This window comes from Oxyura jamaicensis, chromosome 8 (assembly GCF_011077185.1).
Source record: "Oxyura jamaicensis isolate SHBP4307 breed ruddy duck chromosome 8, BPBGC_Ojam_1.0, whole genome shotgun sequence".
NCBI lineage: Eukaryota > Metazoa > Chordata > Aves > Anseriformes > Anatidae > Oxyura > Oxyura jamaicensis.
In genome coordinates, this window is record NC_048900.1 from 2,795,563 (window position 1) to 2,821,835 (window position 26,273).

The 26,273-nt window shown below is 41.2% G+C and overlaps 2 protein-coding genes across 2 annotated transcripts in view; one reads left to right on the top strand and one right to left on the bottom strand.

Annotated features, from left to right (window-relative positions):
* The first annotated feature begins 3,339 nt into the window (after positions 1-3,339).
* SNX7 (sorting nexin 7) overlaps positions 3,340-26,273 on the top strand; it is a 28,233-nt gene continuing 5,299 nt past the window's right edge. Inside the window, exons 1-8 of the mRNA XM_035332952.1 lie at positions 3,340-3,630; positions 9,609-9,791; positions 11,663-11,773; positions 12,186-12,350; positions 13,353-13,554; positions 15,182-15,381; positions 18,863-18,949; positions 25,168-25,320. Of these exons, the coding sequence (XP_035188843.1) occupies positions 3,460-3,630; positions 9,609-9,791; positions 11,663-11,773; positions 12,186-12,350; positions 13,353-13,554; positions 15,182-15,381; positions 18,863-18,949; positions 25,168-25,320 (1,272 nt within the window). The 5' untranslated portion in view covers positions 3,340-3,459. The remainder of the gene's footprint in view (positions 3,631-9,608; positions 9,792-11,662; positions 11,774-12,185; positions 12,351-13,352; positions 13,555-15,181; positions 15,382-18,862; positions 18,950-25,167; positions 25,321-26,273) is intronic.
* PLPPR5 (phospholipid phosphatase related 5) overlaps positions 16,729-26,273 on the bottom strand; it is a 246,336-nt gene continuing 236,791 nt past the window's right edge. Inside the window, exon 8 of the mRNA XM_035332959.1 lies at positions 16,729-22,813. Coding sequence (XP_035188850.1) covers positions 22,787-22,813 — 27 coding nt within the window. The 3' untranslated portion in view covers positions 16,729-22,786. The remainder of the gene's footprint in view (positions 22,814-26,273) is intronic.

Here is a 26,273-nt window from a genome sequence, read left to right on the forward strand (position 1 = left end):
TCAAGAAAAAGCAACTCTGGTAGGGATTACTAGCTAGGATCAACGCTCTTACCAAAGAAAGAGGGAAAATGCAAGCAGGAATAATACTGACATTTTTGTAATACAAAATAGCTTTTTGGGTTTAAGTGAATAAATAAAAGTTGGAGGCAATTGCAGCTCAGCCCTGGCATATGTGAATGCTCCACTCAGTGTTCCCGAGTAGGAGGGCCTGAAACAACTGAAGGTTTCACAGCATAACATGACAACCGAACAGTTACTTAGACAACACCGTATTTTACAAAATATTAACATTTCCTTCCAAAAATATTGTTCACTATTGACTCAATGCAGTATCTATTTCTTTAAGAAAGTAGGGCAATGATACTCATGGCATGAAAACTGACATATTGGCCCTTGATTGTTGACAAGATATAATTCCATATGCTCAGGGAAGGGTATTTGTGGTTAAATGTGTAAATCCCAGGTGCTCACGGAACATGCAGCCTCCTGGCATACATGTGCGCACACACACAGAAATTAATAGTAAGCAAGATCTGCAGCAATGCACTTTTGAAATAACAGTACCTGTAAATCCCCTCTGTTGAACGTAGTATTTACGTGACCTACATCTCTGAACAGCACAACTATTTCACTGTTTAAAGTTGTCACTGGTCCTACACCAGAAAATCAGCAACAAATTCTTGAGTCTGTAAAAAGTTCTTGTTGCTAAATACTGCAGGGCAGAGAGGAGCTGGTAACTGTGGCTTGGCGGGGAAGGGCAGGTGTCCCTAAGTGGCAATTTATTCCCTTGGCCCTTTCATTAGATTAGAGACAGCTGGGGTGGAGGGCAGGGGGAAGGGGTGGCAGAATGGCTTTCTACTTCGTTTTAGCAGTGATTAAAACTCCAAATAACTGATAAAGGTAATGCCTTTTTTCATAGAGCAAAGGACAATGAGTAACTTTTCCTCACAGATTGGTACTTCAAATATAAAACACAGAAAGATAAGCCCTGCCAGTGAGCAATCAAAAACATGTCTTGTTAAGATTGATTAATGAGATAATAAAAACTATAAGAAAAAAAAAAGTCCAATTAAAGTATCTTCTGAGATCTCTCTCAAACAGAAATAAAGAATGCAGGAGAATGGTAAAACTTCAAAAAAATAATATGATAGAGATGACAGCCTTAGTATTCAAGACTACAGTACATCAGTTTTATACATTCTGTGACTGGCTGTCCCTTATTTATCATCTCCAATGTGTGGTGTCTGGAATTCTGATCCTCAGTAACTTTCCTTTTTCTCAGTTATTGCTTCACAAGTGTAACACCTGAATTTAAATTCAAACACATTAATAAAATAGGCATTATGCAGGCTGTAGGTACTTCATTCAGAAACCCTGTATGCCTCTAGCACTTTAAAACAGTGAAATAAAACGAAAACCAAACAGGAAGCAGTGCTCATCTGTCACCTGTACAGAGCAGCAGGCAGAGAACAACCTAGCTACTCTAACCACTTCTGTATGGAGGGTGAGTTAGGAAGAGTAGGAAAGCCGTACGGTTTGATTTTGGGGTGGTCCCGTTGGACTCGCAGATGCTGGTGGGCCCCTTCCAGCAGGGTATTCTACGTTACACATTTCCTGTGGGGATCTGGTACACGAGGCACCCGAGGATAAAGTAGGAGCAGCAAGAGCAGCGGGAAGTTGCCATGAGGCGCCAAGGTGGGCAGAGCCGTGTTTGGTGCTGGGTGAGAAGCATCTGCCCCACCACACGGACCAGCCTGGAGCAGCGCGGGATGAAGCCCGAGGCCCCACCACGGGCCGGGCAGACAGGCAGGCACTGAAGGCCTCACCCCAGGGCCTGCCGTTACTTGAAAGCTACAGAAAGCACCAGCTTCACCTGAGCAGTACCCAAGCCCAGCCCAGCCCATCGCCCGCTGCCCGCAGCAGAGCGCAGACCATGGCTGCAGCCGCCTGCTGAGGTGTGAGGGCTGCTGCCAAGCCCTGTCCTGACCCCACAAGCAGCACCAGTCCCTCAGAGTTGTAGGCTCTTGCGGGCTTTTTTCTTCAAAGATCAAGATGTCTGACCACACATTCTTGAATTACACAGCCATACTCTTTTTCACTTTGCACAGTTCTGTGAATATTCGGTGTTCATTCTTCTCTCTCTCTTTAAAGTTGTGGCTCAAGAGTTCATCGAAAAGCATGAAAAATGAAGTGAATTTCCTCATCAGTTGCTAAGAGTGTTTCATGAATGAATGGCTTTTGAAGTACTTCCATTTGATTATGGGTTTTGCCTTTTCTAATTTGACAGCTAAGGAACAAAGGTAAAGAAAAATTATGCCACATCTGCCTGTTAAGTACCAGTCTAGGACTTTTGAAGCCAACATTAACAAAGTTGCCATTGACTTCAGCTGAGCCTGTAAGAAGAGCACTGTTCCACACCGCAGGTCGGACCTGCCCGGCAGCACAAAGGACTCCTGCCTTCAGCACAGGAGCTGCTGCACCAACCCTTTGTGCCCTCAACCCGGCTGCTCACCTCCTGGGTGTCCTGAGCTCCCACAAGCACCACCGCCTGCTCCATCTCATCTGCCTTCAAGGAATTACCCTGCATAGGACGAGGGAGAGGCTGTGGGGAAAACATGCGGTCCCTGCATTGATGACAGCCAGTAACGGGGATGCTCGAAGGGAAGAGCTAAGGATCTCGGGCAGTTTCACAATCCCTCAGTTCTGATGTTTGAACTTGTTGCAGCTTCACCGTTTATAAATGGTTGATTATTTCCCACACAAACCCCTTTCCAGGTGTAACATGGTGCCAATAGTACCTTACAAGTAAACCTGACCCCAAAGTGATCTCTAGCCTCAACGTCAGAAAGCAGACCAGACCCCAAGATCAAGGGCAAACAAGTAAGCCCCCAGCTACAAACAACAGACAGGCTGCCCGAGGCACCCGAGGCAAGAAGCAAGGCGTACTATTTTCCGCCTGGGATGTGTGTTTGCAGCCAGGGCACCCACCAGCTGGGCAGACTTGGAAGCAGAAGAAAGAAGCCTGGACTTCCCAGGAAGTAACCCCCGGGCTGCCCGTTTCTCCCGAGCTCTCACGGACAAGTCTCGCTGTTCCGCAGCGCCCCAGCTCAGAGGCCGTAGCTCCCACAAGCCTTCGCCAGGCGCTCGGCTAACCGCGGGCAGCCCCCGCACGCCCCCACGAAGACGTTTACGGGCGTTTTGAGCAGGGACCGCCCCCCCCCGCCCCGCAACCGGCCTCCGCCGAGAGGCCCCGGCCCCCGTCCCGTCCCGGCGGGGCCTCCCGCAGCCGCCGCCGCTTCCACTCCTGCGCACTGGGCGCGCCCCGGGGCCGGGGCCGGGGCCGGGGCCGGGGCCGGCCCGAGGGCGGTCCGCGGGCGGGGCCGGGGGAGCGGCGGGCGGCCAATTGCGGTGCCCCGGGGAGCGGCTCCGGCGGGGCGGCCGCCCGCGTTCGCAGGAAGGATGGAGGCAGAGGGCCGGGTACCGGGACCGCCGCTCCCCCCCGCCGGGGGAGGGATCGGGGCCGAGCTCCCCGCCATCCTCCCCGGCGTGGCCCGGGCGCCGCTGCTGGCCGCCTCCGCCGAGGTGCTGGAGTTGGACGACGAGGAGGACGACCTGGAGGTGTTCAGCAAGGTACGGCGGGACCGGGACGGGACAGGACGGGACGGGACGGGAGGCGCGGCTCCGCAGGGCAGCTCCGCTCCGCTCCCCGCGGCGGCCCCGCCGGCATCGGGCGGGTCCCCGCTCCCTCCCTCCCTCCGTCCGTCCGTCCGTCCGTCCGTCCCTCCGGCGCCGGGCAGCGGCGGGGCGGGTTCGGCCGCGGGGCCGCGGCGCTCGGGCCGGCCGTCATCGCGGGCAGGGCCGGGGGAGGCTCCGCGGCTGCCGCGCCCCGGGGCGCTGCCTCCCGGTGCCCCCGGGCCGGTCCCGGTGCACCGGTCAGCGCCGAGCCGCCCCCCGGGGCACGGGGCGCGCTGCTTCGGGCAGGCAGCCCGCGGGGAGCCGCCCGTCCCTTGAAATCGCCCAGGAGCCCGAGTAACGCTGGTGGCGCTCGCATTGTCGCCTACCGTGTGCGTGTGTCTGCAAACCGAGCACGCAGTCCCGCCGGGTGGCCGCGGCTGTACCGGAATAGCGGCACCCCTCTGCAAGCTTCAGGCCGAGTTTGTGTTAACGGCGAAGGGAGGGCCAGGAACTGGCACCGCCGCGTAGGTCGGCAGCAGCAGCGTTTTGCCGTGACCCATTGGCACCCGTTTCGCAAGCACGCGGCGGTAGCTGTCTGTGTGCGCGTACAGCAGCGCTGCCAGCATGACTGATCTTGATGAATCTAATGAAGTGTGGTGTGGCTGCCACGTGTAAGGGTTCTCATTTTGTGCTGATTTAGTTAAGATGGGGCTTAACTCTCGCCTTCTCAGCCACTAAAGAAGAGAGCGTGTGATGGATACGTTTGCCCTATCAAGACTACATAAAATATCACGTAAGGATGTTCAGAGAGCTGAGGTGGAAAGAATGTATAGGGCAGCTACGGCCCCATCCACCCTCAGAGACTTCTGAACTGTTGGTACCGGGATGTATGACAATGGAAAGAAATAGTAAATATTTTTCCTATTTGAAAATATGATAACAAACATTTTTATTAGGACCCAATGTAATATGAATTAAGCGTATATTTTCTATATTTGCGTAAAAAAGATACTTCTTTGTATGTGTGAATAATAATAATAAAAAAACATTGGAATAAAAGCCTCATTCTTGGGAGCTATGTATTTAAACTGTGACTGCAATAAAATTCTTGAAATTCATACATTTTAATACCAGAGGTATCTATTAGGTAACTTAATAGTCTGTAACTTACAAGCGGTCAGGCTCAACTTCACCAAGTTATCAGTGTTTTTCTGAAGCATGACTAGGGTTTAGCTAAATCATATTTTCTAGAAAAGTATCAGTCTTGATCTGATCTGAAGAAAGTAATGATTTGCTGAGCTGGCAGACAAAACCAATGCTAAATATAACTTTAGTTGTATCTTACCTTGAATCCTTTTGCGCTTACGAGGTAAGCTCAGGCAGTTCTGCATGCAGGTGTCAGTGCCTATCAATACAACATATCAACATGCTTGCTTGTCAAGGGTGAAGTTCCTTGAGAATAAAAAATAAAAACAAGTATAGATGATATGAGATACTGCTGCTCTATGGGAAATATCTACATCCTTAACTGCCATCCAGATTCATGCAAAAATATTTCTTGCTTATATTAAATCTTAACTACTGTTAATGTTAGCTACTAATAAAAGATGTACCATGTGCCAAATGATAACCTATTTCTGCGAACAAGAAAATGTGTCAAGCTATGCTAAAGCTCAGTGTTCTTTCCAAATCTTAGAGACCTGCATTTAGTGGCTATATATTGGCCAGAAATGCAGTTTGTTTTCAGCTGCAGCTTGAGGGCTGAGAAGATGAAAACCTGTGCGGGTGATTTGGGGTTGCATCCTCTGTTTGTGTGTGTTCTGTATAGTAAAGGGAAACTGACAAGCTAAATGTGTAGCATCAGACTTATTTTTGTAAAACCGATTTTTCCATAACGTGCTGTTCCAAGACCACCTTGTATTAAATTGTGTTTTAATGGAGTGTCTCACACCACTGTCTTTAAGGTCCGCAGCATTTGCAGGCCAAGTGGGATGCAGCGGCAGTGCGGTGCTCAGTGCCTGACACTGACGTTGACTTCATTTTTCTAAGTTTAGTCAGTGAAATGGACCAGCTACCAAAATGGTGAAAAATGAGCTTCTTAAAAATTGTCAGCCTCAATACCGTAAGTTATTACTCAAGTTGTAAACGCAAAGCTTTTATTGTATGAAAACTCATAGACAGTTAACCTGATAGTGTCATAAACCACTGGCCCAATATCCGGTGACATACCTCAAATCGTACAGGCTAGCATTTTATTCGGCAGCTCTGATAAAGCATTTCATAATGTAACATGCATTTCACTTTATCCCAGTTTCTGTTACCATGGAAAAAGTTCTGAGGTCGTTTTAGCAGAGCCAGCTTCTCAGGGTTGAGTTATGAGTCACACGAATGCAGTGTTTGCAACCTGCTTTCTTCCATGGGTTTCAAAGTATAGCAGGCCATGTACTGCACTCCAGTAATCCTTGTGTTCCTTGCTGGTGGCACCCTGACATGACATTGACAAAGCTGTCAGTGACTTGGTTAATACTTAAAATGTTAAGCAGCCCTCCTTTCAAAACTCAGTTTTACAATGCTTGTCTCACTTCCATGATTACAGAAGACTTAATTCATGGTGTTCGTAGGAAAGATGTACATGCCCCCACAGAATTGCATAGAAGCCACTTTTTCCAGAACAAGTTGATAGAGGATTTAAGCCTGTTTCAAAATTGAATATTTCAACCAAGGAACCATTCTGTCTTCCTGAATCTCTTTCCTTTGAAGAATGCTCCAACAACTGAGCTATTTGCTTACAAGATAACCTATGCCCCCACATCCTTTGCTTCCAGACCTGCCTTGGATTGCTGGCCCCAGAAGAGCGCGAGCTCTGGGTGCTGACTGGGAAGGATGGTGGCAGCTCTGAGCCGTGCCCTGGGGAGGAGGAGTGCTCTGGCAAACCCCTGGGCTTAATGTTTTATACAGAGAGCTGCTGGCTCAGCTTTGTGCTCGGCCTACTTTGAGGCTGCCCCTGCTGTATGAGTGTTTTCTGTCCTTTATTAATTTTGGAGTCTTACTGACCAACTTCAGCCCAAATGTGAGAGTGGGATAAGGTAACTGCTGGCATTAGAGGAAGGAGACACAGAGCAAGGCCCCCACGCTGCAGGAGCTCGTTGGTTTTCTGTCCCTTTGCTGCCCTGGCCAGTGACTCAAAGTGCACAAACCCACTTGCTGATCCGCTCGGCTCTGCCATCCCTTCTGCCAGCAGTTCAAGGGCATGGAAGGGAGGAGGGGGGTGGTAGGCACGTGCAGTCGTGGAAGGTGTGGGAAAGTACCTGCTTATCAAGGGCAAGGCCTTGATTTTCTTCACATAGATAAAGAGGAAAGAAGTTTAAAAACAAGTTTTAAAAACCAAGAGCTGGGAGAATTGTCTGTTTTTCCCCTGCCATACAACTTCCATTGTCAACAGTATGCACACAGAAAGAGAACCAACCCCAAAATTACAGCTGTGTAGAAAACAGAAAATTATCTTTTTTTTTTTCTTCCTTTTTTTTTTTTAACTGTGTTCCTGTGATGGCATCAGACATGTCAGCCAACCTTCAAGAACTGCTGGAAATAAACCTGAAGTATCATGATGATAGAGAAACAGATGCTTGTTTAAACCTTACATGCATTCACTCACGTGCAGATGACACAGCAACCGTACTACAACAAAGCAGAAGTCCTGCCTACTCTGTGGATTTTTATTATCAGCATTTTATTCCATAAGCTATGTATTTTTTAGGCCTTTCATAGAAAAGCATGCTTTCAGAAACCTGCCTGTATAGAACAAGTTTTAGTAGCAACCTAGAAAGAGGAAGGAAATATTAAGATAGTAATGACCCATAGGAAATTAGGCGATATGAGACACATTTGCCTTGATCCAATTTAGGCTTTGCAGTATCATTATTCCTCAAGTATGTGGCCATCCAAGTCCCTTACATGTTCCCGTACATTTTTATCTCCCTGGGAATTTCCCATTGTCTCAGCACTTTGAATCACATGGCCTGCCCTGAACTAGCACATTTGGAAAGCAGTTTCATTCTTCATGGGGAGCATGGGCAGCTAGCGCTGGTGAGCCATGAAAACACAGCTTTTCTATTCATCCTCCACCACTGCCAGCAGTGCAGACTACATACCAGTACAGAAGTCTGGGTTGGAACAGGCTGAGTACAATACGTAACGTGACTGGCACACAAGTAAGCAGCCCTATAATATTTAAAGCATTGTCTTTAATCTCTCTTCTTGGCTTTGTTTCCCTGGTCAAAGAACTGTACGTATGTGATAGGAGATCTGGTACATGAGTGCTTTCAGTGCATAGTTGCCAATAGAAGTTTCTACTCCGTATGTGTGAGAGTACATTGAAAAATCCAAAGAAGGGAGCTGGCAGTGTACGATGAGGTTTAAGACTGGAAAAGAGTGAGAGGGGAGAACATATCCCAGAGGCAGCTTTGGTTTGGTTGAATCCAAAGGAGAAAATCATTGCATCCTCAGTGACACCAGTCTTGCACTCTTCAGTCCCACGTGGCAATACCTGACTCCAGTTTGCGTGGGCACACACGTTTCCACTCCTGACATTTCACCAGTTTCCTCTTCAGCATCCCTTTGCTGCATGCTCCATAGCCAGCAAGGCACTAGAAAGGGCCTTTTTTTTTAACCACTCTGGGATTATTTTGCTGGCAAGAGAGTAGCCAATTTCATGAGCAGGCTGCACAGAGATGCTGTGGATGCCCCATCCCTGGGGGTGTTCGAGGCCAGGCTGGATGGGGCCAAGGGGAATCGGATCTAGTGGGTGGCGTCCCTGTGCAGGGCAAGGCGTTGGAACTGGGTGGTCTTTAGGGTTCGTCCCAACCCAAGCTGTTCTATGTTGCTTAGTCACAGGCTTGGACAAGCAAGCAATTGGTTTTACCGTGGCATAAAGCTGATAGAAAGGTAGCTCAAGCGAGCTCCCCATGCCAAGGGCAGCGCAGAAGTCTTGTGTAGGATGGCAGCGCAGCGCGGGGCTCCTGGTGGGTCACGGCGGTGGGCTGGCATGAGGCGGGGTGGTTGCTCATTTGCCCGATGATCTCATTCAGAAATTCTGATTTAAATAGACAGTTTTTATCCAGTTTTGCATATAAACTTAAGTTTTTCAAAAGTGAAAGCAACTTTCCAAAAACACCAGGGAATATTGAAGTTTGTTATTCATTGAAATACTTCATTGCATTGGATGTATTAGAAAAGCTATATTAAATGTCTGGTATTTACAATATGATTATTGATTTTAATTGCTCTAATTTATTTTTAATAATTTATTAATTATGCTGTTTTCTGAGTTAGTGAATTTAATTAAATTAATAAATTAAGCAGCAATTTTGTACTGCGTTATCATTTTTTAAAAAAGATTAAATTTACATCTCTGTAAAAGTTTCCCATTTGAAATTCTATTTTAAAATATATGCAAACTGGGACACCCAATTCCAATAAAAATTCTGATTTAGATTTTGTCCTGTTTTTTAAAATCGTAATTTCTTATCCACCCTGTTCAGCTTACTAGAGATAATGCAACCATGATGACTCCTGAGTAACTGGCTTCTAACAATTATAATAAAGCTGGTAATCATACTACACAAATACTGGGTGCTTGTAATCATAACTAATTTTAGCATTCACAGGCAAGTTCTCCTTCTAGCTATGCATAAAGGTCTTGTCAAAGGGTAGCATTTTGCTTTCATCAGTTAAAGAATAAGTCTCATTCTTATTTCTTAGATTCTTACTGAAGTGAATACTGAGAAGAATAATAGATTTGCCACATATCATATAATTCTTTCATCTGCCCTATGTTTTCTCAGTCTATTTAAAAATTTGCCATTATAGCACCTGAGACGTGTTTGTGTGTGCGTAAATATGTTTCAACAAATGTTCTCATGTCTTACATGCAGGATACATCATTGGCTGAAGCAAACTCATTCAGTCCTTCAATGACAATATCCCCCTCATCTATGATAAACCAGTATAAATTTGAAGATGAGCCAGAATTAAGAGATCTCTTCATTACTGTCGATGATCCTGAAAGCCACATTACAGCCATTGAAACATTCATTACATACAGAGTAATCACAAAGGTAAGCATCTATTCATGGCCTTAATGGCTTACACTGGTAACAACAGTAGTATTTTCACTCTTCTTTTGAACCATTCTGCGATATTACTAAGTTGAGATCATAGTCTGATTTTGCTATGAGTTATAGACCACTAAAACTGTATGAAACTGTGGAAGTTTCTAAAAAAAAACAGTCAAGTCTACAGAGGTATGTACATAGATATTTTTATACTGAGAAAATAGCTGGTATTCCTTCAATGGCAAATTCAGTTCTATATGGAAATAAATATTTTCTATGGTGATCTTCAACATGAATATGGAACAGCAGAGACACTGATTTTGTTTGAAGACACTATGTGAGTGCACGTATTATATGACTTTTGGATCACTTGCAGGCCAGCAGTCTTTTGCTTTGCATTGAAAGACTTGCTGCTACAAAGTCTTTCAGCTCCATTCTTTTGTAATTGCAGTGCCCGCTACCACGGGGAAGTTTGTTTCCCATCAACAGTTGCATATGATTTCTGGGAAACTGCCACAATTCTCAAATGAAAAAAAAAAGTAATATTAGGAAACAACATAGTGTATTTTTAGCTGTCCTGAATGCAAATTATTCACTGGAAATAGAGAAAAAGTTAGCGTTGTGAGACCAGACAGATCATTTGGGATTACCAGCAAATATTCTGCAGGCTATGTTTTGAGAATTACTGTGTTAAGTTATTTTACTTTGAGTTCTTTTTAAGAGATTCATTTAAAACCAAATTTTCAAATGGGAATTATTCATCTTTAAATAAGAGAAGTTATCAATTCCTCATAAAATATTTAAAGAGTAGGAAGAGAGCTATCTTCATTAGGTTGCTAGCATTAATTTTCACTTTATGCCTCTTTTTGTAGACAAAGGAACATTTTTTCTGCAGGCAAGTATGGAAGGGCTGTAAGGTGGATTGCTTTTACTTTTTTATCTCTTCCATCCCTTCTTATCATATTTAATTTGAAGTGCTGGTTGTTGATGATAAAGTAATGTCATTCCTCCCACATAACTTGAAAAAAATTATTCAGTCCTCAAAATGTTTAGATTACAAAAGTGTGTTTTGAGTTTTTTAGAATTTACTTGCATTGGATTATAAATCTCCGTGCAACAAATGCTAAACAGCGTGCATCACTCTGATGAAAACATGAGCTCTTTGTAGCTCGATTCCAGTAGATAGAGTGGTGATAAAATAAATCTCATGGTTTGACAATTTTGCAATGCTGTAATAAGCATTTTTATAAGCATTAAAGGTCTTTTTGCAAGCTCTGACAAAGGGCTACAGAACTGGAATTGATGATGGAATAGCAGAATCCATTAAGCAGCACAGGAAATGTTACTTCTGTGATGTGCTGAAGTTTTCACGTTCTGAATGTGGGGATTGTTGACTGGCATCAGCAGGCCCCAAGGACGTATGTCGGCTATTTCTAGTTTTTTTTTCAGAATGCTGAAAATGGACTTTCCTCACTCATCGATTTCAAATCACTTCAGAAGAAGTGCCCTAAAAGTAATCAACATAACCATGATTGTTAAAAGGGAAATGGCACGGTAAAGTAATGATTGAAATCCTCTGAAAACACTGCCAGGGTGATTATTTTAGGTCACTCTGCTGTTCAGTACTTCGTTTGTTGTTGATGTTGTTGCTTTAAAGTAGAACTCTGATTTGTTGCTAAAATTGCGTGTGTTCTGTTTCATTAAGAAATTGATCATCGTGCATTAAAAAACAGCAAGTAAATAGCAAGGGCAAAATAGAATCATGTATGCATTCCCTTGAGGTATGCGGTTTTCTTCAAAATCTAAAAAAATATTGTTCTTTTTTCACAGTATTCTCACTTTCTGGTCCTGTTTTTTATCTCCATGGTTTTCAGACATCTCGTGGTGAATTTGACTCCTGTGAATATGAAGTTCGAAGACGGTATCAGGATTTCCTTTGGTTGAAGAGCAAACTCGAAGAAGCACATCCAACACTAATTATTCCTGTTCGTTTGTTAAAACTTACATTATTTTTATTCGTTTATAAGATGACCCCAGTTTTAAACAGAGCTGCTTGAAGGCTTTCTTGTGTTTCTGAACTCTAGTGAACATCAAACTAACCTTTTAGTAGCTTTATATGTATGTATATAAATGATAATTAAAAATTCTGTAATTCACTTCTTATGATTGCAATTGTGCCATTTGCAGTATTTTGCAATAATTTATTTCCTTTCTTAATTGTACTTGTATCCTGCTATACTATCGGCTACAAGTGCCAGATTATACTGTTAAATATGATAGTTTTGTAGCAATTCGTTTTTACAAGCTATATCTATGTTTTCAGTAAGTAGTGGAACTGTTATAATATCCCTAATATTATGCAAGTTCTACAAAATACTTTTTTTTTTCTTTTTTTAGCCATTGCCTGAAAAATTCATAATGAAAGGAATGGTGGAACGTTTTAGCAATGAATTCATTGAGACTCGAAGAAAAGCTTTACATAAATTTTTGAACCGCATTGCTGATCATCCAACTTTAACTTTTAATGAAGACTTCAAAATTTTTCTTACTGCACAAGCCTGGGTAAAATGGCTTTATTTTTATCTACAGTTATATGAAAACACGTCTTGTGTTAGTAGAGTGTATCAGGAGTCTCCCTAGTTCAGTATTCAATAGCATCCTCCCACGGCTTGTTACAGAAGTGTCAGAAGAAGGTGTGGAATTTATGGAATATTCGTCCCCCGAGATAACCTTTTCTTCTGTGCATTTGGTAATCTTGCGTGTGGCCATAAATATTGCTGTACCTGCCAAAGCAGTTTTTGTTGCTGCGTTTTGGATTTTTGTGGCACAATATTTCAACTCTGCATGCTTTCTATTAGACACATAAACTTCAAAGATTATATGAAAAGTAGTAATTTAAATGAATTATTGTTTTGGCATGGCACTTGTCTTTTTCATCTGCTTTTTTTTTTTTTTTTTTTTTTTTAAGTTATACTGGTCTCATAAAAGAAAAATATATCCTTTGAATTTCCTGTGGCATTTTTGCAAGATGTTGCCACTTGAAGATCAGAGTTTTGTACTCAGAAAAGTCTGCCTCTGAACTTTAGCAAAGGTTATTCTATCAACATGTAAAAATAGTTACAGAAAATAGCTGGCTTATTTCTTCCAGTAGGAACGTTGTTTGCTTTACTCAATGACTTCTTTCTGCAATCATTACCTCTGCTTTCCTGTTCACAAGGCTAAATTGCCATCTAGTCAACTCTAAGGAGCGAAAGGGTAAAGGTTTTCTGCCATCTTTAATCATTCTTTGTGAGAGCATGACGCACAGCATGTTTATGTTTGTCCAGAAAGGCTTAGTTAATAAATGCATGTGACGGTTATGATACTGACACTGGTCTAATAATTTTAGAGTGAGATTTATCCACTAAAAAGACATCTGAATTGCTTTTTTTTTTTTTTTTCTTCCCACAGAGGTCTATGAATATAGTTTTGTTTTAAAACAAAAAGGAAAGCTTTTAACCACATATTACTTTTAAAGAATTTAAAAATGTATGTGCGAGTAAACTCAGCACGTTCTGTTTTTAGGAACTCTCCTCACACAAGAAGCAGGGCCCTGGTTTGCTGAGCAGAATGGGACAGACTGTAAGAGCTGTAGCATCCTCAGTAAGAGGAGGAGTTAAAAATCGTCCTGAAATGTTTACAGAAATGAATGATTATATGGAAACATTTAGTCAGAAAATAAATGTACTGGACAAAATAGCTCATAGAATCTACAAGGAAGAAAGGGGTAAGTAGAAAACAAATATCTTTTTATGGATTTAAGAAATTAATACACTGGAAAACAACCTGTTGTAAACAGTACATTCATTTTCATTATGCCAAGCAAAATACTTCTTTCCAGCAAGCAGGGAAAAAGGGGAGACTTGCATTTATATGGTGCTTTTCATAATGGTCATTGTTCTGGCAGATCTTCAAGTTAACTTGAATAGCTTGGTTACAGGGAAAGTTTTAACATGTCATTGACCTACCCGGTAAGGAGCTTAAAAAGAAGAAAACAAGTGTGGCTGTCATTTTATTGTGGTTATTGGAGATCTGCATGACCTTTTGTTTTGTACTTTGAATGGAATGTAGAGTTACAGTTTTTTTCTCCTGTCTTGTCCTGGCATAATGCTGCAGAGACTCCAGATCTCTAAATGTCTTCTTCAGTTTCATTCCACACCTTTTTTTATGTGTTTCCACACCTTTTTTTATGTGTTGACCAAGTAGATTATTTTAAGAGCTTTGCTGTTGGCCATAGTTTCTGCCATGGGAATCTGTGCCTGTTAGAGTTCTCTTGAGAAGGATGACTTAAGCTCGTGTTTTTCATCAGTAACAGCAGTTTGCACACCTACTTGAAACTCTAAATTATTAACTTTCTGAGCTTGACTCTGATCTCAGACTAGGTCTGTTTACAATTTCTACTGGTCAGCACTTGAGAGATGTTATTGTATATGTAATACAATTTGAAGTGCTACACTTTGTTCCATAGTAACTGAGACCTTGTGCTTTAGTGTGCAGTACCACATCTCAGTGTGTCCTCACTAGGCTGGAGGGGTCTTATAAAAGGAAAATAAATGTTGCTGAAAAGGGTTCCTTTTTGTTATAGTTCTTTCCAGTGGAAATATCTGTCTGAGGTTCTTAGGTTCAAGTCACCAATGACAAAATACTTCTTGGAAAACCTTACGAACTTTGACGTGTTCCCAAGTGCTGCTGGATGTATCTTCTTTCTAGATTTTCCAAATAGCAATAGGCAGAACACTAGTGTGCAGGGCTGCACTGCTGGGGAGGTGACCTGTTGATAACTGTGATTCAGAACATTCAGAAAATATTCCTGCTTGTAATTGCTTAACATGAGAGTCTTAATTATATTATCCATGGAGGGTTTTTTTGTCAAAGTGATCTCAAAGTAAATAGCGATTTCTTCATGGCACAGAGCTGTTTGGCAACTTTTGTTGGACATTTCTTCATTACAAATTCAATTGTGATAAAATTATATTTTCAATAAATGGAAACGTGTTCTCAGTACCCTCCTATGAACATCTTCCAGGCCATAACCAGCCTTGCCAAATTAAGTACTACCAAACAGCAGTGAGGTTCTGGACCTTATTCTTTCTTCCACGAATTGGCACTTGGCTCAGAGACAGAAGCAATTCTTAGGATACCTATCTGTTTAGATTAATACAAGGTTCTGAAGAAGGTAACACCTGCAGAACTGGAATGAACTTCAGTATGCACCTTTTAGAACATACTAAGCCAATATTAAACATTAGTCCCAGTTTCTTGCTGCATTCACAGTAAATATGAGGTTGCAATTCGTATCACTTAGACACCTGTTAGTGAACAAACAACTAACTTGTGTATATGTTCCTGTTAAGAGTATTTTAATGAAATGAAGGAATACGGCCCCATCCACACACTTTGGTCAGCATCAGAAGAAGATATAGCAGACTCCCTAAAAGGCGTCGCCTGCTGCATTGACAAGTGTTGCAAGGCTACAGAGAAACGAATGGCAGGGCTCTCGGAAAATCTGCTACCGATCTTACATGAGTATGTTCTCTACAGTGAAATGCTGATGGTAAGGTTTCCTTAAGGATTGCTTATGGCAGTATATGAAGTTTGGCTTAGGCCACTGACGAACTCTAGAGGAGAGTTTGTAACTGATGAAAATGCTTTTGCTGTCACTATTAACTGCAGTTAGTAAACCTGCATGCACAGGATCACTGTCCGTTAGCAGAGAACCCAGTTTGTCCTGTTTCCCTTGTAAATGAGGCTAGATGCACCCTTCAGATGAGAAAGGCTTGATAGTTTTGTGTGGCATGGAGCCACTCTTGGTAGCAGTGCAGAAGAGTTTGGATTTTGCCCTCTGAAGAGAGTTCTGTGTTGTAGCAGAGAGGCTGGAACACAGAAATGCTCGAGGAACAGCAGTTTAGAAAGACCTCTTCTGACACTGGTGGAATACGGACTCATCTAGTGACAGATTGTGAGGGGGAGGAGGACTGGAGAGGTTCTTTCCTTTTCTAGGAGATGTTCCTAAATTATGTTTTCTTTTTCTAGAAAAGCAGGGAACTTCCAGTCCCTGTGTCATTATATAAGCAAGTTTTAGTCTGTCATAAGCTGATGCTCTCAGTCCCCTTCACATATGTATTTTTCTTACACTTGGAGAGGATGTAAAAAATCTGACCTGACAATTAACATAATTCTAAAACTGACTTCAGCATGTCATCATTCCCACTCTGCTGCGTTCAGAAAGCAGACATGTCTACAAACAGGCCTTTGTCTAGGATTTGCTATGCCAGTGCAGTCTCCAGTATCTGATTTTGTGACTCTGCTGGTAGTCCTTCTCCTACTGCAGTGGTTTCTGAGCAGGGGCTGAGGGTGCTACGGGTCTTGTGTAGAGCAAGACCCAAGTTAACTTGGCCAGCATAGGCCTTTGTTGGCACGGTGCACAGCATTGCCCGTTTCTCCATATGGCTTAGCAGCTGAAAGGTTAAGAACGACTGTGTCACTACACTGGTCACTACAGTGACCACTGTCTTTAAAACAAATTTCACTAAAAGAGAGACCATACAGAATGTCCTGTATCTCACAGGCCTCGGTATTTAAATGTACATGCAGGCAGGTGGAGATAGGCATGACTTTGCTTAAAGGTATGAAGAGATTACTATCTTTGCAAATTGCAGTATTTCTTCCCCTCCCCCAGCTCCAATCTTATTTTTCAGAACTTGTAAGTCGGTTAGCTGTGAGCCGTCCCATCCCTCATGTTTTTGAAGAGACACTGCCTTCTAGTTTGCAGTTTGGCTCACCCTTTCACAGGTGCTTGCTTTTGTGTGTAGCACAGAGAGATTTGTCTGCACAAACCACAGAGTGACTTCCTGGCTCTTAATGCACGTGTTGCCAGTTGCTGTTACTCATTGCTGGTTTCTTTTTTTTTTCCTTTTTTGTTTTGTTTTGTTTTGTTTTGTTTTCCTTAGTTGCAATTGCCTTGATGCAACACTTGCAATGCTGCATTAAGCTGCCACAAGGTCCTGTCTGAAGGAAAATCTTTCTCTACTAGCTCATTCATTCCTCTTTAACTACTGCTCTTTTCCTTTCATTCACCATGTGTTGTTGTTTTTTTTTCCTACAACTTACTTCCCTCTCACAGTATGGAGAGGGGACTACTAATCATGCTAAAAATACAGTGAAGGAAGTCACACGCTAGTAAAACCTGCTTTCTAGGGTACCTCACCACAGGCACCTTTGTGTGTTGCTGCAAGAAGATAACATGCAAACATGCAGAAGTTGCGGTCAGTACAATGGATTAGTCCTTGTATTTTCCAGTGTTGGGAGTTCAGCCTTAAACTGAGGAAAGAGATAAATTCATAGGTAAATTTTTACCTCTAGATGGGCTCCTTTCTAACTGACTCACAGTGGAGACAACAAATCTAGAGAGTGTAACTGTGCTGTTGTGCTTCAGGGTACAAACTGCAGCTCTAAATTGGTCATGGGTCCACATACAATTATTTGATGGCTTTGTGGCAGGGTAGTATTAATTATACAAATCACAAAAGTATAATGATCTGTGTATAAAACAGTCCCTTGGTTCGACATTGGAATTCAGCACTTGCCTATAGTTGCAACACATTAATATTAAAATTATTGTTTTTATCTTGTAACTTAACATTTGTGATAAAAGTTGGCATATAGTCAACAAAATAGTTTTAAAAGAGGCAAAAGAAATAATAAAAAAGATAAAGCACTTATAATACGAAGGACAGCTTTTCTAGACATAATTGTGTTGCTTCTGTGCTTACAGCTAAACATTTTCTATATTTATTGAAGCAGAAGATATTCTAAGCTATTGAAAGGTAGATTTATGTGTTAGTATGTAGTGCTAAAGTAGTACTCAGAGTTGTCCCAAGTCAGGTTTGCCAAATTTTTCTAGTGAATATATGTTCAAAAGGAAACATGAAATATTATTCTAAAGTTCAGCTACTCATTTTTTATGTCATGCTTGTTAAAGTGACAAGATACCAGAGAGAACTCAGTCAAATAAGACAGATAGAAACGTAGAGCTGCGTAGGCCCTGTGCTGTTTCGACATGCCCTGTGCTAGAGGTAAATACTGAAAATCTTTTTTGTATATGCAGAAGAAGCAGTAAAACCAGTTGTGGCAAGGCAAAGTAAAAGGAGGTTTTGACATTTGCAATTATGTATGTCCTGCTTCTGCTTTTTTTTTAGAAGGATTAATGACTTGTAACATTTCTGTGACATAAGCACACCTGAGTATGCTTTTACAGATGAGAAAACTAAGGCAAAGAGAAATTTATAAGACTTGCTCAAGGTCACGTAGCAAATGAACATCAGAAATGGAAATTTAATCTGTTACACCCTTCCTGTTTTGTAGTCTATCAACTAACATTTCCTCCCCTTTCTAATTATTTTTTGACATTATGCTAAAAATCTAAAACCTGTAAGACGGTTTTAGGGGAGGAAGTAATTACATATACAGCAAATAGGCACACATAACAATGTCATTGCATCTATTATTTTTATGATAATTTTATCTGATTTTACTGAAATACAGTTGGCGCTTGCAGAATAATATTGGTTAAAGTCACAATTTCAATAATTCCTTGTACACCATTCTTAGTCATTTATTCTAATTTGTATTGTAGCTTTTCCTCAAATAAGATTTTTTTGATTTCACAAGCTCATGTTGCTTTTTCAAAACTAATATATTGTAGGTTGAGTTACTACTAAGTTAACTGCTGCTGCAGTTTTTCTCATACAATTAGTAACGGTACCGTGTATGGCAGATTCTTGTGGCATTGCTTTTGGATTTACCAAGATTCTAGAAAAACCACATAAGATAAAAGGTAGGTATTGAAATATGAGTCCTTACTATTTATTTTATTTTTTAAAGGAAAGTACTTGTATCATGCCAAAATTCTTGAATTGTTTCATTCTGTGATCTTAATTTATTAAATTTCCAAATTGCTTGATGGTTTTCTGAATACATTGCTAAAAATTAGTGTGCTTTATTTATTTATTTATCTATATATTTATTATTTTAAGGGTGTTTTGAAAAGGAGAGACCACATTCAAAGCGAGCTCGATTCCAAAATTGATGCTTTGGCCAATAAAAAGGCAGACAAGGATATGGTGAGTACGTCTCTGTACAGAATGCTGAAATATTCTAGGCCTTACTCTAACTGCAAGAGATGAATCCCCTGAAGAAAGCATGTCCTGTGAAGCCATGCCCTGTAACTGTACGGTGTCTCTGTATGTCCCATACTTTCTCTGAAAAAGCTTGTTCTGTGCAGCTGTGCATGCTAGGCAGAAGCAACCATGAGAAACATGAGAAACTTCAGTGGATAGACAGCTGTAGCAAAGGATTGGTAATAATGGGCATCCATGGATCATGTTTTGTCAATACAGGCAGTGCCGTGGATTATTTTTAACATTTCTCTTTACTTCCCCATTGGGAGTTAAGAGAAAGTAAGACTTGCTGCAGTGCTCTCATAGCTGCTGCTCAGTTGACATAGGAGAGGAAAAGGAGGTAGAATGAGCAAAGCCATTAGACATATTTAAAATTAAAAGCTCTCAATCCTGTTCCTTCAAGTTTCTGTCTTACTTGGTTATTTTTTAGGATTTTTTTTTTTTTTTAACCAGCATTTGGACATCTTCATTCTGGTGCAGTCAGACCATACCTGTAGTAACTCATGGAAGTAGGCGCTCTGAAAGCCACCAGTGAAGTTTAGTGGGATGACTTAAAGGAATTTGGGGATAAATTTGCACGGCCTCCGTGCTGGCCTGCCCACTGTCGCCACTGGCTCACTTCTGGCCTCAGCCTACCCTTGTGCAATGGCGGCACCGGTGCTGGGACACCTTTTCTGCACTGCTCCGTTACCGCCTGTGCAGCTTAGAGCTGTGGTGGAGAGCAGAACTGGCATTTTTTAAATTTTTAGTAGTTGAGCTCTACAGCCTAACTAATGTCCTTTCAGCACAGTGTTAACACCAAGCATTATACAGTGTAAATAATATATAAAAATGACTAGATAATAATTATGGCAACTTTCTAGTATATCGATGGAGAAAGTCCTTGACATTTCAGACATTTTTTATTAGGGTTGTTGTAATTAGCTTTCATGGAAAGATGAGCTGTTTAGGTAGTTTTTGGCAGCTGAAGTGCATATTTTCATTTGATTTCTTGTCAATTAAATGAATAAATAAGAATATATTACCACTATCTAAATCTGTGATGTCTACAGTGTATTTCATAATTTGCCTCTGTGTACTGCAGTGGGACGGTCAGTAAATACATCTATTTTTTAATTTTTTTTTAAAGGTGGGGAGGGGGCAGCCTCTGAGCAACATGGAGAATGGAGGGGGAGGGAGCGTGGGGGCTCGCACGGTTTCCCTGTCCCAGGGTAGCAGGGATGTTCAGGGGCATCGCTGCAGCCAGGAACCAGCCGGCAGGGGACAGAGAGATCGCTGGCTGCCAGGAGAACCACGTCTGCTCTTCGCTCGCCCAGGTTTATAGGGAATGTCACATGAAAGGTGACTGAAATACAGTTTCTCTTGCAAATAAATTAACATGTTATATAACACTAATTTCACAGTTATAGGAATAAGCAAGGACCATCTTCCAGCAAATCTTTACTTAAATGTCTAGTCTGAGCCTATCTGTAAGACCTATCTGTCTATGCACTGCACAATTAATTGCTAAGTGAGGTCTCACACTGGCTGTATCATAGACGGGTCTATTAGCTGTGTGCATGTGACAGCACAGTATATATTAAGAATTTGTTTTGGCAAAAAGGAGTGTTAAGGGTCACCACTTAAGTTATTCGTGCACAGCTAGCTAGGTCTACTTTTCAGCATTGCATCCCTTTTACCAGTACTTCCCATTTGTGTGGTTTGTTGGCAACTTGCTAAAAACGACTGCATTTGCACAGAGTGACTCAGTGATGAATGGCAATTTCATACAACTTGTGTAGCAGCTGGTCTTACTGCTCTTCACCGTAGGGAAGGGACATTGCCTGGCAGGACGTGGCCTTTGCAGAAAGTATTTCTGGTATAATCTCACGGAGTCCTCAGACAAGGTGCATGCACTCTGTTTTCTTCAACAGAAAGGACTAATTTTTCCTTTAGCATTGCATCGATCCTACCATGTGGATTTGATATTGACAGTGTTTTGCTCCATAAGGAGATGTTTGTCCTTGCTTCCAGTAAACCTGGTCTTTTCTTCACTGTTTCTGAATTTCCTTGTTACAGCTCTGGTAAAAGCCCGTAGATCACATGATTACTTAGATGTTCAGATCTTTGCTTTACCTTTCCAGCCTCTCTGTTTCTTGATTATTTCAAAAAATGCTGTTGCTGAGACCTCAATTCTCCTTGCAGACTCAAGAGAGCAGCAAGACAAATACCTGTTAGTCTAATCATAAAATCCTGTCCTCTGTAATTGAGTGGTGGCTATATCCTGAAGACTTTTTTCTTAATTAGAAGTTGAAGGCTTTTTGTGTTAATGATAGTTTGGCCACAGAGAGTGGTGTACTGCTATTTTTAACTGTTCAGGTAACTTTTAACTGTTTTCTGTATCTGCTTTTACTATGTTTTAATTTTTATTACATCTTGAACTATTTTGCTAACATTTGTAACCCGACTGATTTCAGAATGATAGGAGATTGGAAAAAAAAGTCTGAAAACAGAAGTACTGTTATTGGAATTGGTGCCAAATGCTGAGTTTGGCTTTATTTGCACATTTCTATTCCTAGGCATACCTTATGTAGCTTCTAATGATCTCACAGACGTCAGATTGAACTTGTCAGTGCAATCTAGTAGCCAGAAATTCTGCTGACAATGAGTGGCGTGAATTCTAATCTTACCTGAAGTACATTTCCACCATAGATAAGGAACCTTAGACTGTCATTAGAGCTGATAAAAGGCTGTGAGATCTTTAGCATTGGTCACAGCAAACATTAAAGGATTTAACAAACAGGTGGTTATACAACAGGAGAATGCAAAACATTCCCAAGGTCAGTGCAGCTGAAACGGGCTGGAATCACGAATTAAACCTCATGAGATGTCAGGTCCATTGGATGGAAAAAAATCTTTTTGGAGCCGTGCTTCTCCCACCAGGCTTTTAGAACCAGCTGCTTGTAGTGCTTTTAAAAAGCCAGACATTGGCCTTCCACTCCAAAATTTAGGCAGTGAAGAAGGCAGTCATTCAGACAGGCACCAGATAGGCATTAAATGCTGACCTACGATTCTAGTATTCAGGCTTGAAATGAAGAAAAGCAATGCTGAAGCTATCACATTCTGAACAGATATTTTAACTCCAGGCTGAACCGGGTTAGTACCACCAAGCTGTAGGATTAATGCACGTAGAGATAAAAAGTCATGCTGTTTTGCATAGTGAGATACTGTAAAGTGTTGTGTCACTTACCGGGTAGCTCGGCTTTGGGGCCAAGTTCCTTTGGCTACAAGTCGCCCTGTTCATGTCCAGTAGTGCTCTGCCCTGGCAGTGTCCAGCTTACACCTGGCCAGCTGCATGATGCCTGTTGAACATCGTGCTGTCCTGCAGGAACCACTGATGGAAGATGTAATTTATCGCACTAGCTGCCTCAGGGAGATCAGTGTAAGAAAATGGATTCAGGACCATATTTAATTGGTAGGATAAATGGTAACAATGTACACCTCGTAAATCAGGAACACACTAGGTGGATGTGTTATTTCAGAGACCACGGCATTCTTTGATTTCTGCTGTCATGTCAGCTGAAGAAGATGGTATTTATATTTTTTATCAGCTGTGAAAAAGTAGATCTTAAACCTTTCTAGTCGAGATGAAGAAGTGTGGCATAACGCTGTCTCTAGACCCTAGGTCCAACCCTCGCCTTGATACAACACACAGTTTCTTTGGGACTTTAGAGGGTGATGTTTAAACTGCATATCCAGGTGGGGATGTAGAACAGTCTGCCTGTCCACATCACATCATGGCTACACCGTGGAAGAAATTCGAAGTTCCTGGAAAAGGCAAGACAAAAACAAACTGTAAAATAAATGTCTTAAAGATATAAAGAACAAGATAAGGGGAGGATGCTGCTGCCAGGACTTTGAAATCAGAGAAGTTCTTTAAGCATGTAGTCTAGCTCATTTTCAAATAAGAACTTTTTTTTCTTGCAAATGCAGAAAAATTGATTCAAAACCCCTTCTTACTCTAAATCATCTACAAATATTCACTATTTTCAGTATCCTATGTGCATTTGTTTTTATAGCGTTAGAAGGAAAGGCAAATTAACTTGGGACATGCCCAAGATACCTAATGCAGTTGTGTGTAATGTCTTTAGAGGTAATTCTTCCACATTTAAATTTTGGATTAACCTTTTCATATCCAATACGCTGTTGGTAGTTGATGAAATTACCCTTGTCCGTAGTTTGATTACTAATCTGTCTAGATAATTGAACTTGTTTTTTTCAGTAAAGTAGAAATAATATTTTTTTTCATTTTGTTCTTGAATAATATCCAGTATTTTGTGAATCTAAAAGTGTGGCAAGAAAAATCACTCTAGAAATAAAGTCCAACTAAAAATGTTTGGTCATTTCTGTATTGTGGAATGTGGAAAAAAATCCAGTCAGATGAAATTCCTTTCTTTTTTTCCCAGCTAAAGGTTCTGTGGCTACTTTGAGAGGTGAAGGATTCCACTTTGTCAAACTTTGAATTTGCATCTGTGGTTTGGAAATTAAATATTTTCTCTTTTCACTTGACCTTTCGCTTTCGCTAATGTTCTTGGAAGGGTTGTTTTTGGCAGAAGCAGTACCTCTTGTTATAGTGTGGCCCAGAGTCAGCGGTCAGTAGATCCCAAACAGTTGATTCCCAGCATGTTGTACAAACTGACTGACTTCAGAGTGATCTTGGTGACAATTTTATGCTGACTATATGGAGTGCGAACAGGATTTCTGCTGGGCATTGCATAGTGGAAATGTACACAAGCGTGAGTTACTTGGTTGAAGCATATGTGTCTCTTCTTGGCCTCAGGGACACACAAGAAACATCTATGAGTTGTCATCCTTCCTTAACACCTCCATGAACGTTAAGGATTGGGCTCAGGTTCTGTCACTGTTTCAGACAGTGTTGCTTAGTTTCTTTCTGATGGCTGCAGCACTTCCAGCTGTGGCATTGGCTTAAGCTGGAGGCTGCAGACTGTACCTTTCCATATCCTGCTCTGAAGTCTGATACTCCTGCATAGCCTAAGCATCTCCTGAAAATCCTGTAAAAGATTTGGAAGTTAATATCAATGACAGCACCAGCTCTGCAGCAGTGATGAGGAGCTATCCGACTTTACAGAGTTGTTATATGAGGAAAAAACAATTTGCCTGATAGCAGAGTACAAGGAAGAAGAGGAAGGTGCATGGCACCTGAGTTGCAATAGAAACAATGTAAGGAGATAGCTTTTCCTGATGTTGGTTGTTGGTGGCATTTATGCCTGACTTCCTGAGGTTTGTCACAGAAGGTCTCTGTGCAGTCCCAAGGCACTGAATCGCGCTGTAGCTGCAGAAGATTTACTTCATTCTGCAATCGGGTGCCAGCCAGAACCAACAGAGCTGATTAGCAAATGACAATAGGTACAGAATTACTGAGAGGACTAGAAGACTCATTAAAGAGGGGCCCTCTGTCTACTTACTGATTGCCATTAGTTGAAATTCGCTGTGGGCATCTCCAGCAGTTAAAAGAAAATAATGTCTGCATAGTAGCTGCCCTCAAGGTTTTTGATCCTGGATCCCTGTGAAAGAGTTCCTGCTCTGCAGAAGTCCTCTGTTTTAATTTCTTTCTCTGCTTCTGTATTTCTGCCTTCCTCACATGGTCACACAAAGGTTAGTTCCACAATAGAAGATTGCAAGTTGACAGGCAAGAAATCAGAAAGTTTGTGTGTGTGATTTCTGCTGTATTCCCCCGCTTCTGATTTTCCCTGAGGTCATCAAAGGTTCTGTCAGGGTTTTCTCAGTTTTTCTGTCCAAATCTAATTTGTAGAGTTGATTCTGCTCCAGTAAAGCCTTTTACATTTTCTTTTTTTAATGCATTACTGTCAAGTGCAAGTGAAGAGGTGCCACAGTCTGTAACTTTGCAGTCAATAAAAATATTCTCAGCAACACTTTAGTTACCACCTGGAATTTCAGCTATTAATATTTCAGAAAGTGTACTGAGCTATTCATTAAGAACATAATTTAAAATTTATCCCTGGGAGCTGATGTACTAGTTGTAATACCAACCTTGGTTCTGCAGTTCTGTTCATCTTACTGCACTATGATCACTTGTTTTCAATCACATTTGAAATCATGACTCTACTAATTTTTTTTCTATGTTTACAATTCATATTTAGTTCTCAGAAGAGATTGGGAAACTTGAAGACAAAGCAGAATGTGCCAATAATGCTCTGAAAGCAGATTGGGACAGGTGGAAGCAAAATATGCAGTGTGATATGAGATCGGCATTCACGAATATGGCTGACAATAATCTCCATTATTATGAAGAGGTAAAGCCCTTTCTCATAGCATTTTTTTCATTCATTATTTCAGTGGAGAAATCAATGCGCTATATCTAAAGAAGACATTTTGCATCTTAGCTTGAACTTGTGTTAACTTCAGAATAAGTTTCTGTGGGCAGAGGGAGGCAGTTATCCCCAATTTGACATGTTTTAAGTAAAATGAATTTTATTTGTGCCCAAGTGGTTAATCCTGAGTTCATCATCGACAGAGGGCAGTCTTGTTTTACTAACCACAAGAATTTGGAAGATATTTTTTGATTCAATGTCAGCCGCTGTTTTCAGCCTTTGGCCATAACTGCACGAAGAAGCCCCAACATTTTACAATGATTTTGTGTGAGGAAAACATTTAAATGTAGTTCCTTTTCAAACTGCACATTCAGAAAGTTATTTCTCTAAGGGATTGTCTTGAAATTTACTGTGATAAAGAGTATCGATACAATTTTGAGCGGTCAGTACAAAAAGCTTATTACACATTTTTATAAGACACACAGATGTATGCAGTTACCAAATTAAATCTTTTTGTAACTGAAACTTAATACTTTGGGAAGAAAGAAAAATGGCTGAAATAAATTTTAATTTCAACTCAAATGCCATGGCTAACATTATTGGTAAGAATTCCAAGTAATATATACTGAGCAACAGAACTCAAAAACATTTAACAAAATCTCTTAAGCATTCTGTGAAATTTCTTCATAGGAAACATATTGATTGAAGTGCTTTTTTTGAAAATATCCCATATATCTTGAGGTTTTTTAAAGAACTTCTCTTTATATTGGAAAAAGGAGTACAGGTAGCTAGCTATCTATGAATCATAAATCAATATTCTTCACAGATACATGTCGATACCTGTAACTTCAAGTCCTATATTCTGAACTTTTTACGGCTTGACTATTAGCCTCAGTGTAAAATCAGTGTCCTGATTTTAGAAATCATTTTGTCAG